The 15,186-nt window shown below is 36.9% G+C and overlaps 1 protein-coding gene across 1 annotated transcript in view; it reads right to left on the bottom strand.

Annotated features, from left to right (window-relative positions):
- Window positions 1-268: 268 nt before the first annotated feature.
- The window catches only part of LOC132549095 (apoptosis-resistant E3 ubiquitin protein ligase 1-like), a 41,808-nt gene continuing 26,890 nt past the window's right edge, over window positions 269-15,186 (bottom strand). Inside the window, exons 6-19 of the mRNA XM_060213011.1 lie at window positions 13,504-13,667; window positions 10,022-10,190; window positions 9,246-9,379; window positions 8,287-8,364; window positions 7,853-7,994; window positions 7,478-7,590; window positions 6,885-6,960; window positions 6,652-6,764; window positions 5,628-5,813; window positions 5,258-5,380; window positions 3,935-4,123; window positions 2,674-2,760; window positions 2,250-2,425; window positions 269-502 (exon numbers count right to left, since the gene is read on the bottom strand). Of these exons, the coding sequence (XP_060068994.1) occupies window positions 400-502; window positions 2,250-2,425; window positions 2,674-2,760; window positions 3,935-4,123; window positions 5,258-5,380; window positions 5,628-5,813; window positions 6,652-6,764; window positions 6,885-6,960; window positions 7,478-7,590; window positions 7,853-7,994; window positions 8,287-8,364; window positions 9,246-9,379; window positions 10,022-10,190; window positions 13,504-13,667 (1,853 nt within the window). The 3' untranslated portion in view covers window positions 269-399. The remainder of the gene's footprint in view (window positions 503-2,249; window positions 2,426-2,673; window positions 2,761-3,934; window positions 4,124-5,257; window positions 5,381-5,627; window positions 5,814-6,651; window positions 6,765-6,884; window positions 6,961-7,477; window positions 7,591-7,852; window positions 7,995-8,286; window positions 8,365-9,245; window positions 9,380-10,021; window positions 10,191-13,503; window positions 13,668-15,186) is intronic.

Below are 15,186 nucleotides of genomic sequence, written 5' to 3'. Positions count from 1 at the left end.
CCACCTCCTGCTGTAACAGTTACCACACTTGTTACAGCAATCTCCTGCTGTAACAGTTACCACACTTGTTACAGCAATCTCCTGCTGTAACAGTTACCACACTTGTTACTGCCACCTTCTGCTGTAATAGTTAACAAACTTGGGTGGAGTAACAGAACATCTTCTCAGAAGGAAACACTGTTATATAACTTAATTCTATAATAACTTAATAACAAAGTAAAAAGGAATTTTGTTGAATCAAACTTTCTAAAGGATCAATAATCCTCAATCTTGCATTGTTGTGCTTACAAAGTATCTATACTTTGTTGTGGTTACTCCAAGTTTCTTTGCTCCTGTCCTTAAGTAGCTGTGATGTTGTGTCTACTGTACTGTAGACCCCAGTCATTAAAGAACATATTATCACACAAGTCCGAAGCCCTGGGCCCCCTCATTGATGGCTATTAACAGAGATCTGTGGAAACTGTCTATAGAATCATAGTCTGGCAAACACAGCTGGTTAAAGCTACAAAAAAAGTTATTTCAATTAAAGATTTTCACTTAAACATTCTAGGACAGCCTTAAGACATTTCAAAAATTGTGTTTATTAGTATGTTTGGTACTGTACAATATCATCTAACCTCTTTATCAAGCTTATAATGATATTATCCTTTACAATAGCATTACAAAGACTCTGATATTTGTGTCTATGACTTAAATCCTGCATTCATTAATTACAGCATCAGTGCAAATATTGGCAATCTATTAAAAGATATATCAATTGAATGATAGACAGTATACATCAAATCCTGCGAGGAGATGAAAAACATTTTGTCAGTATTTAAGACATACCCTCTGAGGTATTAACTGAATATATCTTGACGGACAAACATCTGACCATACAACCATAACCATACATGTGTATGGTGGTGGAGAAATTTCCACAATTCCAAAATTATCTGTATGTGACATGAAAAAGGATATAAGATACAACAGGTGTATCACATTAATATCGTTAGGTGAATTTTAGTGAGAAATGTATCACAGGTGTATCACACTAACAGGTGTTTCACATTGATAGGTGTATCTCACTGACAGGTGTTTCACATTGATAGGTGTATCTCACCGACAGGTGTTTCACATTGATAGGTGTATCTCACTGACAGGTGTTTCACATTGATAGGTGTATCTCACTAACTGGTGTTTCACATTGATAGGTGTATCTCACTGACAGGTGTTTCACATTGATAGGTGTATCTCACTGACAGGTGTTTCACATTGATAGGTGTATCTCACTGACAGGTGTATCACATTGATAGGTGTATCTCACTAACAGGTGTTTAACATTGATAGGTGTATCTCACTGACAGGTGTATCACATTGATAGGTGTATCTCACTAACAGGTGTTTAACATTGATAGGTGTATCTCACTGACAGGTGTTTCACATTGATAGGTGTATCTCACTGACAGGTGTATCACATGGACAGGTGTTTCACATTGATAGGTGTATCTCATTAACAGGTGTTTAACATTGATAGGTGTATCTCACTGACAGGTGTATCACATTGATAGGTGTATCTCACTAACAGGTGTTTAACATTGATAGGTGTATCTCACTGACAGGTGTATCACATTGATAGGTGTATCTCATGGACAGGTGTTTCACATTGATAGGTGTATCTCACTGACAGGTGTTTCACATTGATAGGTGTATCTCACTGACAGGTGTTTCACATTGATAGGTGTATCTCACTGACAGGTGTATCACACTGACAGGTGTATCACATGGACAGGTGTTTCACATTGATAGGTGTATCTCACTGACAGGTGTTTCACATTGATAGGTGTATCTCACTGACAGGTGTGTCACATTGATAGGTGTATCTAACTGACAGGTGTTTCACATTGATAGGTGTATCTCACTGACAGGTGTATCACATGGACAGGTGTTTCACATTGATAGGTGTATCTCACTGACAGGTGTATCTCACTGACAGGTGTATGTCCCTGACAAATGTGTATTCCTGACACATGTATACCTCACAGGTGTGACACAATGATTAATGTATCTTGCTGACAGGTAAATCATGCATGAAGGCGTATCTCCCTGACAGGTGTGTCTCTGTGATAAGTATATTGTCCTGACTGGTGTTTCCCCATAACAGAAAGGTGTATCATGCAAACAAGTGTATCATGCTAATTAGTGTATCTGAGATGTATCTCCCTGACAGATTACTTCAGGTACATAACTGACAGGTCTACTATACTTACCAGGTGTGTGCTGTAGGTAAGGTGTTGTAGGTAGGTGAAAATGATATTTGAAATTTTGGATTAAGCTCAGCAAAGCCCTGAGGAGGAAGCTGAGAACAGCCAGTGGTAAACTGCAGCAGACGTGCCATTTGTTCTTCTGTAAAGCTTGCAATCACAGTCCAGAACCAGTCTAGAACCTGAAAACCACACACATATAAAACACTTTATGCCATCTACAAACAGGTACATCATATACGTCAACTATCTTTTTAATGTGTTAATCAATTCCACTATAAGTAGGTCACAGTGTAATTAAATTCTATATTTTCTTATCAATTCTCTTCTTGCATTAACCCTTTAACATAAAGCACATGTATCATTACATAGTTATTGTGTATATCTTTCTATTACTCCTATTATTTAAAGTGACATCATACTGAATTACCTTGAAGAAATGGTAGGATGAGCCCTCTATCACAGCATGAGCTTTGAAGTCTGTTATACTGTAGTTACCTGTACCACACATCAGCAGCTGCCAAAGTAAAAAGGACAATCTAAACACTGATAGCAACACTGATAGTAAAATTGATAGCAACATTGGCTACACTGATAGTCACATTGATAGCAACATTGGCTACACTAATAGTCACATTGATAGCAACATTGGCTACACTGATAGTCACATTGATAGCAACATTGGCTACACTGATAGTCACATTGATAACAACATTGAATGTTACATTGGCCACATTGACGTAAACACTGATAGTAACACTGATCAAATTGATAGTAAAATAGATAGTAACATTGGCTACACTGATACTAAAATTGATAGCAACATTGGCTACACTGATAGTCACATTGATAGCAACATTGAATGTTACATTGGCCACATTTATTTAACACTGATAGTAACAATGGCTTCACTAATGGTAACACTGATAGTAACATTAGCTACACTAATGGTAACATTGATAGTAACACTGGCTTCACTCATGGTAACACTGATAGTAACATTGGCTACACTAATGGTAACACTGATAGTAACATTGGCTACACTAATGGTAACATTGATAGTAACACTGGCTTCACTAATGGTAACATTGATAGTAACATTGGCTACTCTAATGATATCATTGATAGTAACATTGACTTCATTAATGGTAACATTGATAGTAACATTGGCTACACTTATGGTAACATTGATAGTAACAATGGCTACACTAATATCAACATTGATAGTAACATACAACATATGGATAGTAACAGTCAAAGTAACATATCTTCAGTGATTGTTATATTGGACTCTATATAACATCCCTCTATCATAAAATATTGATAATATTTGTCTCTATTGCATGAGGAAAGATATTGTTCATGAATGCATGATTCCCCATAATGTTATGTAACACACATTGTGAAATGAAATTTATTTATTAATTAATCTTGGACTAATTTTACATATTAAACAGCTTCGCAGTTATTAAATTTACCTGAGTTTGATAGTGAAATTATTTCTTAATAATCTTGAACAAAACACAAACCCTTCAATAAATCATACTGACAGTAATATGTACATTGTACGCATCAGACACAGTCAATGACATTATTCATTATAATCTCATAAGGTTTAGGAAAACAAAATGTCTGACTAGGCTAAGCTATTCTCCTACAACTTTATATTACAGGGGTTACTGATCACTTACCTCTAGTTCATTCTCATCAAATATACTGAGGAGTGTGTCAGGGATGAGGACGTTAAGACCTTTGAGGAAATGGTCAGCCTCATCCTTCATGCTACTGGACAATTTATACTGAGCCAGACAGTTCAGGTAATGCTGCTTGTTTTCATTGGTCACCGGTTTACTGCTGCCACCAGGAACAAGGTCTACCACCTGTCACAGAAATACCTCTATTATAACAATATTTCTATCGTGAAGACTTACTAGCTGTTGTAGCTGTTCATCAGAGAACCCCTTCAATGAGGTTTTGTTAAGACTTACCTGTTATAGCTGCCCATCATAGAACCCCTTTAATGAGGTTTAGTGAAGACTTACCCGTTGTAGCTGTCCATCACAGAACCCCTTTAATGAGATTTAGTGAAGACTTACCCGTTGTAGCTGTCCATCACAGAACACCTTAACTGAGGTTTAGAGAAGACTTACTGGTTGTAACTGTCCATCACAGAACACCTCAACTGAGGTTTAGAGAAGACTTACTCGTTGTAACTGTCCATCACAGAACACCTTAAGTGAGGTTTAGAGAAGACTTACCCATTGTAACTGTCCATCACAGAACCCCTTTAATGAGATTTAGTGAAGACTTACCTGTTGTAGCTGTCCATCACAGAACACCTTAACTGAGGTTTAGAGAAGACTTACTGGTTGTAACTGTCCATCACAGAACACCTCAACTGAGGTTTAGAGAAGACTTACTGGTTGTAACTGTCCATCACAGAACACCTCAACTGAGGTTTAGAGAAGACGTACTGGTTGTAACTGTCCATCACAGAACACCTCAACTGAGGTTTAGAGAAGACTAACTGGTTGTAACTGTCCATCACAGAACACCTCAACTGAGGTTTAGAGAAGACTTACTGGTTGTAACTGTCCATCACAGAACACCTCAACTGAGGTTTAGAGAAGACTTACTGGTTGTAACTGTCCATCAAAGAACACCTTAACTGAGGTTTAGAGAAGACTTACTCGTTGTAACTGTCCATCACAGAACACCTTAACTGAGGTTTAGAGAAGACTTACCCCTTGTAACTGTCCATCACAGAACACCTTAACTGAGGTTTAGAGAAGACTTACTGGTTGTAACTGTCCATCACAGAACACCTCAACTGAGGTTTAGAGAAGACTTACTGGTTGTAACTGTCCATCAAAGAACCCCTTTTATGAGGTTTAGTGAAGACTTACCCATTGTAGCTGTCCATCAGAGAACCCCTTTAATGAGATTTAGTGAAGACTTACCCGTTGTAGCTGTCCATCATAGAACCACTGTAATAAGGTTTAGAGAAGACTTACTCGTTGGAGCTGTCCATCAGAGTACTCCTCTTCAGAAAATGACAGCTCCATGTCATCTATATCATTCTCGTCTATAAATTGAACCTTCGTTTTATACAACTCAGGATCATCTGTCTCAAAGTACTAAAACAAAAAGAACAAACTACTTCATCAACATAAAAGTACTAGCCATATTCATGATTACCAGATAATACATTACATGTCATCCTCAGTCAGATCATCAAGCTAAACAGCACAAGTATATATTTGAGATCTAGTTTTTCTTAAAAAAAAATTAACCATTTGATGACCTCTATGCTTTTACTTGTTTGAAAATGAGATTGCTGACCACTACTTTGTATAACAGAAATCCTTCTACATATGTACTGACCTTGTAGTTGACCTGGAGGCCAATGAGTTGTGCGAGGAATGACCTTGAGAATCTGGCCTTAACTAATTGTCTATAGGCACTGCCCAGGGCTGAGTCATACAAACACTTGCCCACTACCTTCCCTGCGAACTCATAGTACTTCAACTTCAGTTCCTGTTTCCTGCGACAGGTAGGAGTCGGATGTACCTAAGGGAGATAATAAAACATTAAAGTAATTTACAAAGTTAATATTACACTGGATTGTACCTAGAACTGAGAGCAGGTTTCAGATCACTACATATATCTCTAACATTGCAGGATTTTTGAACCAATGTGATTCAAGTTTAATTATCTCCTTCCTTGACTCCAAGGCTATTGACTAAAGTGAGAATCAACAAAATACCGTAAATTTTCGCATATAGAGCGCACTTTTTCAAGCTACACTGTACCTACCCGGGATATGAACATAGAAGGTAATCAAACAGATCTATGTTTCACTTCTATCAAGTAATACAAAATCAAAAAGGATAATGACTCACAACCCTTTAAACAATAATAGTGATCAGGTTACAATTGTAAAAATTAAAATATTCTCATTCAGAGGTTTTTGAAAGATACATTTTGATTACAGCATAATTTGATTGAAAAATTTGCAGTTCATTTAAATGATTCTGAAAATTTAATCTGTGAAATAACCAAACACATGTGTATAAGAGGCCTTTCTCAGGTAGAGAGCATGAATTTTTTATTTGTTAAATTGTAATACAATCATTTTAAAGGATATCTCAAAAAATTGTGACAGGCTAATATTACCAGCAATTAGGTTCTTATCACAATAGAAATACCAAACTTATTACTGAAATAACATGCAAAGAGAAAGAGAGAAAGGCCTCAGTTAATGAAACTCTACATCTCCATCAGAAGAAGACATCGAAAAAGTTGAAATTCAGGCATGACATATTGCGAATAAAAATAGATGAAATATAACATCTAGGACTTTTGAGTCCGTCGACTGACAATCACATCAAACAAGAGTGATACTAACCAAACCTTGTGAATCTTCTGTAAATCGTGTGTACAGTCCTGATCGAGATGGATCAAACAGCTCTGTACAAAGCATCTCAAACCACTCCCTCCTCAGTCCACCCCAGTCTAACCCTAGTGACATAAAAAAGCAAGTACATTAAGATACAGTCTGTGTCAACACTGCGACATTACCAATAAAAAGTAGTGTTGATAATGTTTATGTTATTTTCTTGTGTCAGAACATCCACTTACCTGGCTCCCCAACAAAGACAATGTGAAAAGTCTTGTACCAGTCAGATGTGTCAAAGTTTTTTGTTGCTTTGTACGACTGAAGACAGAAAATTATAAAAACAATCTTAATTATTTGAAAAACACACATCTATCAATCAAATAACATTTGAAATTAATGTTACACAATATATACCAGGTCAAAATAATGTTAAAACTCATATAGTACTGTGTATATAAAGGGAGATAATCAAGGCTTAAACTCATCTATATAAAGGGAGATAATCAAGGCTTAAACTCATCTATAGTACTGTGTATATAAAGGGAGATAATCAAGGCTTAAACTCATCTATAGTACTGTGTATATAAAGGGAGATAATCAAGGCTTAAACTCATCTATAGTACTTTGTATATAAAGGGAGATATTCAAGGCTTAAACTCATCTATAGTACTGTGTATATAAAGGGAGATAATCAAGGCTTAAACTCATCTTCTCTCCCTATATTTACACAAAATGATTATACAAAATGTTATCCTCTCACACCATTACAGAATACAGGTAGTTGTCCTCACAACATAACATTCTCAACTGGAAGTTCAGTTCTCACCATACTTACACTATACAAGAAGTTGGAACGGTCTATCTTAAGCGTGACATTTCCTCTTTTCTGAAGTTTTCTTACTTCCTGGACAAAATATGCATGTTTATCTTGGAATGTTTCAGAACCACCTGCAGGGATGAAAATGTCAAACAGAGGTTAGGAGTTACAGTCACTTGAATGAAGAAGTGAGTTATAATTACAGGACAATTAGCTCATCTGGCTTTTCAGCTCTTGACAAGAAATTCTTACAAAATACATCAATTATCAGAAATAGCAATTTAACAGCTGAAATATTCTTTAGGAGAGAGTGATCCAATGACCTCATCAACATATATGACACTGTAGTTACTCCACTAACAAATGAAGAAGGGAAAGGAGACAACTATTTACCAATATTCCTGAGTAAGAAGTTGGTGAATGTAGCTGCTATGACACTGCGTTCTTTGGTCGCTAGAATGACTGGAGGCTGGCAGCAGTCATAGATTGTCATCACTGGGAGGTCATATCGAGTATTGTGGCCACTGAAGTAAAACTACAAACACATATTTATTAATAATCAAATCACAATTCATCCCCAACTTTTGTAAATTCCTTCTAAAAACATTACAGAACAAAGCATCCCTATTGAGGTAACAGTAACCAACACATAAGGTACATGTATATCCATAGCATTTTTATCAAATAGGTATATCTATAAGCCGCACCAAAAATTCAAACAAGTCGATGTTTGATTACCATAACAACAGTACATAACCTGGATATAGGTAGTATTACAGTTCAGCAGTATATAAAAACATATCTGAGATCTCGTAATAAAGTTTTACCTTTGTTGATGGACAAACTCGCCATGTGAACAGCTTCTTGCCAATTATTTTCAGGTAATACTCTTTTAATGTTAGTTGCTGGAAAAAAAATCACCAGGTATCAGTCTAGTACATTAAGATCTAAAAAACAGTCAGAAATAAAATCACCAGGTATCAGCCTAGTACATTAAGATCTAAAAAACATTCAGAAATAAAATCACCAGGTATCAGCCTAGTACATTAAGGTCTAAAAAACAGTCAGAAATAAAATCACCAGGTATCAGCCTAGTACATTAAGATCTAAAAAACAGTCAGAAACAAAATCACCAGGTATCAGCCTAGTACATTAAGATCTAAAAAACAGTAAGAAAAAATCATCATTTAGACTTTTTCACTTATGCAAGCTCGGCAAATCAATAAGAACCATATAAATTTATTGTTTAGAATATCTACGTAAGAGATCACTCTAGATGTCTAACTTCATGTCAGAATTATTTCTGTTTTAAGGACATTTTGATAGTATGCAAGTATTATTGACCACTTGTCCTTGATAAATGGTGGTCGTACTTTTGGAGATAATATTCTTTATACCTTCAGAAGTGTTATATGTTTGACATTCAGTGTTGTGATATCTGTAATGATTTGACCTTCTGAGATAAGTATTGTGTAAATAATTGAACTTTGAGGAATACACAACAAATCTGCCTCATGTTTATTTTGCCCCCAGTGTTCATACAACAGGGTCTCATAAGTGTAACAAATTTTTGCCCCCATTTTAAATTCACCCTCCCTGTTCATGGATGAAATTGTGAAAAACAAAATGCAGGTGAAAAATTTCCCTGTATAAAGTACATATTGAAAGTATGAAGTTCAGTGTAGTTATTTCAATATAAGACTGACTATTAAGATATATATGCAAAGTTCAAGATATTAAAGAATTTACATAAACATTATCTTCAGTTAATATGATGGATATTTACCTTAGGAGATATATAGACATACACTTTCTTAGCCTTTTCTTCAGAAGATGGGTTTCCTTGTAGAAGTCGGGCCTCGTACCAAATGCTGTGAGTCTTGCGTGCCATGTTCTTTTTGACACAAGCCATGTCCTCACCTACAACACACAACAGCTATGTGAAAATAGATGTTTACATGTCAACAGATGTCTCAGCTCAGGGTCACTTTTTGGTTTTTTTGGAGCTGAAATTTTTCACCAATTTAACCCCTGTGAGCTTGATCATAAATCAAGCTCATTGATATTCCAAAACATTGTAGCACTCCATTCCAGTGCATATTGGTTTTCTTGAACTTTTTAACAAGATATTTAAATGTTACTGTACATATCTGATCCCTGTGCCTTTTAAAAATAGACCCAGGTCATTTATATGAGAAATCTTCGTACTTCTCAAAGACTTTCCAGCCAAAAACATCAAATCTGACCCATGAGATTTGAAAACGGGTCAAGGTCATTCATATGAGGAAAACATAGTGTACTCCAACCCAGATGCCTATTGTTCGAATATCAGTCCTCAGTTTTATATAGAAGATAAAAGCTGATTGAGGAATTTTTCAGCATACCATGTCCAAAATCTTACTAGCACTTTGTACTGTGTGAGCTTGAACACATTTCCACTTAACCATGGTCCACTTTCCATTTGACAGCATTATAGAGTAAAATGAAAATTGATTTAATTTAATTTCTCCAGATTTATTTGAAAGGAATTTTATCATTAAATATTCTGTTTGCGTTACATACTGTTAATGACTAGAATATTAAAATCTCCGTTTCTCAGCTTCATGTCACCGTAGGAAACGGAGGCTTGGTAGCAGCCTTCTCTACACATAGTGATCCGCATGTTAAGCTGTTTCTTGTCCGGCATGTTGACCAGTTGAGTGACAGGCATATACTTGGTTTGGCTTTCTGTCTGAAAAGTGTTAATGCATATGACCTTTATCACCAAACAGTCTCCATAATCTGTCTAAATTCTCTAACAATCCAATGCCTAACAATCTCTGTCATCTGTCTTCTTTCTCAAGCAATTTCATGCCAAACAATCTCTGTCATCTGTCTTCTTTCTCAAGCAATTTCATGCCTAACAATCTCTGTCATCTGTCTAAATTCTCTAACAATTCCATGCCTAACAATCTCTGTCATCTGTCTTCTTTCTCAAGAAATTTCATGCCAAACAATCTCTGAAGTTTGTCTACTTTTTCTAATAATTCAACGCCAATCTCTGTGGTCTGTCTTAATTCTCTAACAATTCCATGCCTTACAATCTCTGTCATCTGTCTTCTTTCTCAAGAAATTTCATGCCAAACAATCTCTGAAGTTTGTCTACTTTCTCTAATAATTCACACAATCTCTGTGTTAAAACAATTCCATGCCTTCAATCTCTGTACAATAAACAATTTCATGTAAATCTCTGGGCATCTGTCTAATTCTCTAACAATTCTCCTAATCTCTGTGTCTGTCTTCTGTCTCAAGCAATTTCATGCCAAACAATCTCTGACAGTTTGTCTACTTTTTCAAACATTAATAAAGGGAATCTCTGTGCTTACATTCTCTTAAAGTCCACGGCTTTTAGTTTCAAATTCTAAATATACCAATCTAATGTCACCACCACAGAGAGACCTGACTGCATCACAGAGAGACCTGACTCCACCACAGTGAAACTTTACTACAACAGCAAGACCTAGCTGACTTTAACACAGTGAGATCTGACTCTACTGCAGTATGGACTAGCTTACACAGTGAGACCTGACTCTAATAAAGGGAGGCTTACATGCCTTTCCACAGTTAGACCTCAATACTAATATAGTGAGGCCTAATGCCTTTCCACAGAGAGACCTAACTCTACTGCAGAGAGACCTGCCTTTCACCACAGTGAAACTTTACTCTACTGCAGTGACCTAGCTGACTTTAACACAGTGAGATCTGATTCTACTGCAGTATGGACTAGCTTACACAGTGAGACCTGACTCTACCATAGTGAGGCCTATCTGCCTTTCCACAGTTAGACCTAACTCTACTGCAGTGAGGCCTATCTGCCTTTCCACAGTTAGACCTAACTCTACTGCAGTGAGGCCTATCTGCCTTTCCACAGTTAGACCTAACTCTACTGCAGTGAGGCCTATCTGCCTTTCCACAGTTAGACCTAACTCTACTGCAGTGAGGCCTATCTGCCTTTCTATAGTTGGACCTAACTCTACTACAGTGAGACCTAACTGACTCTACCACACTTCAATTTGACTTTACCCGTGAGACCGGACTCTTTTACAGGGAGGCCTAGCAGACTTTATCACAGTGAGACTTCACTCTTCAACAGTGAGGACTGACTCCTGTACAGTAAAACCAGACTCTACCACAGTGAGACCTGAGTCTTCTACAATAATACCAGATTTTACCACAGACCGGACTCTTTTACAGGAAGGCCTAGCAGACTTTACCTGTGAGACCTGACTCTTTTACAGGGAGGCCTAGCAGACTTTACCTGTGAGACCGGACTCTTTTACAGGGAGGCCTAGCAGATTTTATCACAGTGAGACTTCACTCTTCAACAGTGAGGACTGACTCCTATACAGTAAGACCAGATTTTACCACAGAGAGGCCTGACTCTACTACAGTGAGACCTGACTCTACTACAGTGAGACCTGACTACTACCAAAGTGAGACCTGGCTGCCACAGTGAGACCTGACATTACTAAGGTGAGACCGGACTGCACTACAGTGAGACCTGAGCCTTCTACAATGAGACCTGACTCTCCACAGGGAGGACTGACTCTACTACAGCGATATTTGACTACTACCAAAGTGAGAACTGACTGCCAGTGTAAGACCTGGCATTACTAAGGTGAGACTTGCCTCTACTACAGTAAGACCTGACTCTACTACAGTGAGACCTGACTACTACCAATGTGAGAACTGACTGCCAGTGTAAGACCTGGCATTACTGAGGTAAGACTTGCCTCTACTACAGTAAGACCTGACTCTACTACAGTGAGATCTGACTACTACCAAAGTGAGAACTGACTGCCAGTGTAAGACCTGGCATTACTAAGGTGAGACTTGCCTCTACTACAGTAAGACCTGACTCTACTACAGTAAGATCTGACTACTAACACAGTGAGAACTGACTGCCAGTGTAAGACCTGGCATTACTAAGGTGAGACTTGCCTCTACTACAGTAAGACCTGACTCTACTACAGTAAGACCTGACTCTACTACAGTGAGATCTGACTACTAACACAGTGAGAACTGACTGCCAGTGTAAGACCTGGCATTACTAAGGTAAGACTTGCCTCTACTACAGAGAAATTTTACTACTAACACAGTGAGACCTGAGTCTTATCGAACAAGACCTGACTTTAACATAAAGAGACACCTGACTCTACCAAAGTGAGATCTGACTACACTACAATGAGACCTGACTTCACTTCAATGAGACCTGACTCTCCACAATGAGACCTGACTCTACTTCAGTGAGATTTGACTACTACCACAGTGAGACCTGACTCTACGTAAGTTAGACCTGACATTACTGAGGCGACGCCTGACACTACTGAGGTGAGACCTGACACTACTGAGGTGAGACCTGACATTACTGAGGCGACACCTGACACTACTGAGGTGAGACCTAACTTTACCACAGTGAGACCTGACTCTACCTCATGTTCCCCTTTCTCATATAGAATGGTTATACAGAAAGCTGTACGTTTCTATACAATCTGAAATAATTAGTAAACTCTCACAAGTCTGGACTCCTTCCTTTCCACAAAGTAATCTTCTTCATTGATTTTTTGGCAGCCAGATAACTTTTTTAGGTGTATCAATCACATTACTATGATATCATTTGACATAAACATCAATACAGAAAGTCATGAATTTTATATGAGTCTGACTTCACTTCTGATTCATATCCGTCCTTCAACCATCCAAGCTTAATTCACCTCTTCCTTGCATTTCTACAGAAATTTCTGTTCTCCTATAAAACATTGACAAATATCTAAGATACAGCTAAATAAAGGAGTTACCATATAAATTTCATAACTTGAGAAGTTAGCAATACACCAAGACATATCTTATAAATTTTGAGTCTGCTCCCTCACATTAGTTTATTGTGTAGGAACTGAAATATAGATTTTCCCTCAGTAAAACATTATTTGTCTGCAAGTGAGACTGTTATTTCACGCTACAGAGAAAGAAAATATCCAAAAATAAAACATTTCAGGAGGACTTACTTCTATAACTTTGATTTTGAAGTAATGGTTTTGGTCTGCTTTGTAGACAGCTGGGTTCCCGAAGGAGTCCTGTGTTTCTATGGTGAGGGGGTAAGGAGTGCCCGGAGTACATACTATCGTAGAACAATAGTTGGTAAACCCTGTCCTACTAGCATCAATAGGACCTACAACAACATCAGATAAAGAATGTAATAAGTAATTGTAATATGTTCCAAATTTAGTATGTTTCAACAGATAGTGCAATATGATTAATAATAAAAGTAATACAACCTGTAAGTAGTCCCGCCATTACTGATTTAGAGACACAATGCAGCACACAAACAGACTACTTAAAGATGTACAAGAATGCCATTAAAAAAAACAAAAAACAAATAAAATATAAAACCGTAACAAATTTCCACTGTACCAAGGTCCTCATTCAAGCTGAGAAAAAAAATTCTACTTTAAAAAAGAAATGTTTGAAGAAAAACACATTTTTCCTACATTGTCCTCCTCATAAATAGAAATAGGTAAAAGTGAAGCCCATTTATGTCTGATATGAGGAGAATATATAGATTTAATGTCTTGGCATCCTCATTATCATGGTATTAAATATAGACTATCAAATCTCATCTGTTATTGATAATGATTTATAATGTTGAACATTGTTATATACATCATGGATCCTTATAAACTAGTGCTTTATAAATTTCCTATCATACAAAGGGGCCATGATAGTTCAGTCATTTAGAGCATTTGCCTAGGAAACTTCATGTAAAGATAAGAGGTGCATGGTTCCACCCTCCCCACCATCGGCAGATTGCGTTTCTCAGGAAGTTTAGAAATAGACCAGTCTGTGATGACATGGTTGTGTCCTAAGGCAATACATTTAACCTAAATTGCTCTGGATGACATATAACAGGCCTTCTGTATGTTGTTCACTGAGGTAGCCACCAGCTTCTACAAGGAGACCTCATAAAAAGATCCTGGCTATTCACAGGGCAATAAACCCACCAAATGAGACCTATCACACAAATGTATACTGGTCTGACCTTTAAGCCTATTATTGACCTTAACCTTTATCAACCTACCAAGGCATTATTTATTAAAAACTTCTCATCAATCTGACAAACATGCACAATGATCCTACAGGTTAAGAATCTGCTATGATAGAGCACCATAAGATGTAGGACATGGACAATTTTATTTTCACAAGTATTTTTAGAAAATCAGTGTTAAGGTATGCTACTGCAATCTGACTATATTTGAATATTTTACTGTCATTAATTATGCTGAGGAATTTCTTTAGGATAGACAGATATTTCATTGTTTGTCTACCATATTTAACATTAAAAATGCTAGTGTAATTCTGCTAATAATTTGTAAGTGATAAAAAGAAAACTAGAGTTCAGGACTACATACAAGTCAGTGCACTTGCACTGTCTAGTGTTGTAAAGCAAAAGTAATAGAAATAATCTATTCAGAGTTACATGGATCCTGTTTCTATTTCCTCAGTAGATATCATCACAACAGGACCAAAAGGGTTACAACATAGTCGACTGTGGCTCATTAAAAGTAAGGTTTTCTAAAGCATTTAATACAGATCTGAAATCACATGTAAACAGATATATGTCTGTTTTTGATGAGTTTAAGTCTTAAGACATGAAAAATGAAATCTAAGGAGAAAATTATATGATCAAATAT

This window comes from Ylistrum balloti, unplaced genomic scaffold, assembly GCF_031769215.1.
Source record: "Ylistrum balloti isolate Yb309-2 unplaced genomic scaffold, AGI_CSIRO_Ybal_v1 Utg370042, whole genome shotgun sequence".
NCBI lineage: Eukaryota > Metazoa > Mollusca > Bivalvia > Pectinida > Pectinidae > Ylistrum > Ylistrum balloti.
The sequence above is the reverse complement of the archived record's forward strand: the minus strand, read 5'-3'. Positions and strand labels throughout refer to the sequence as shown.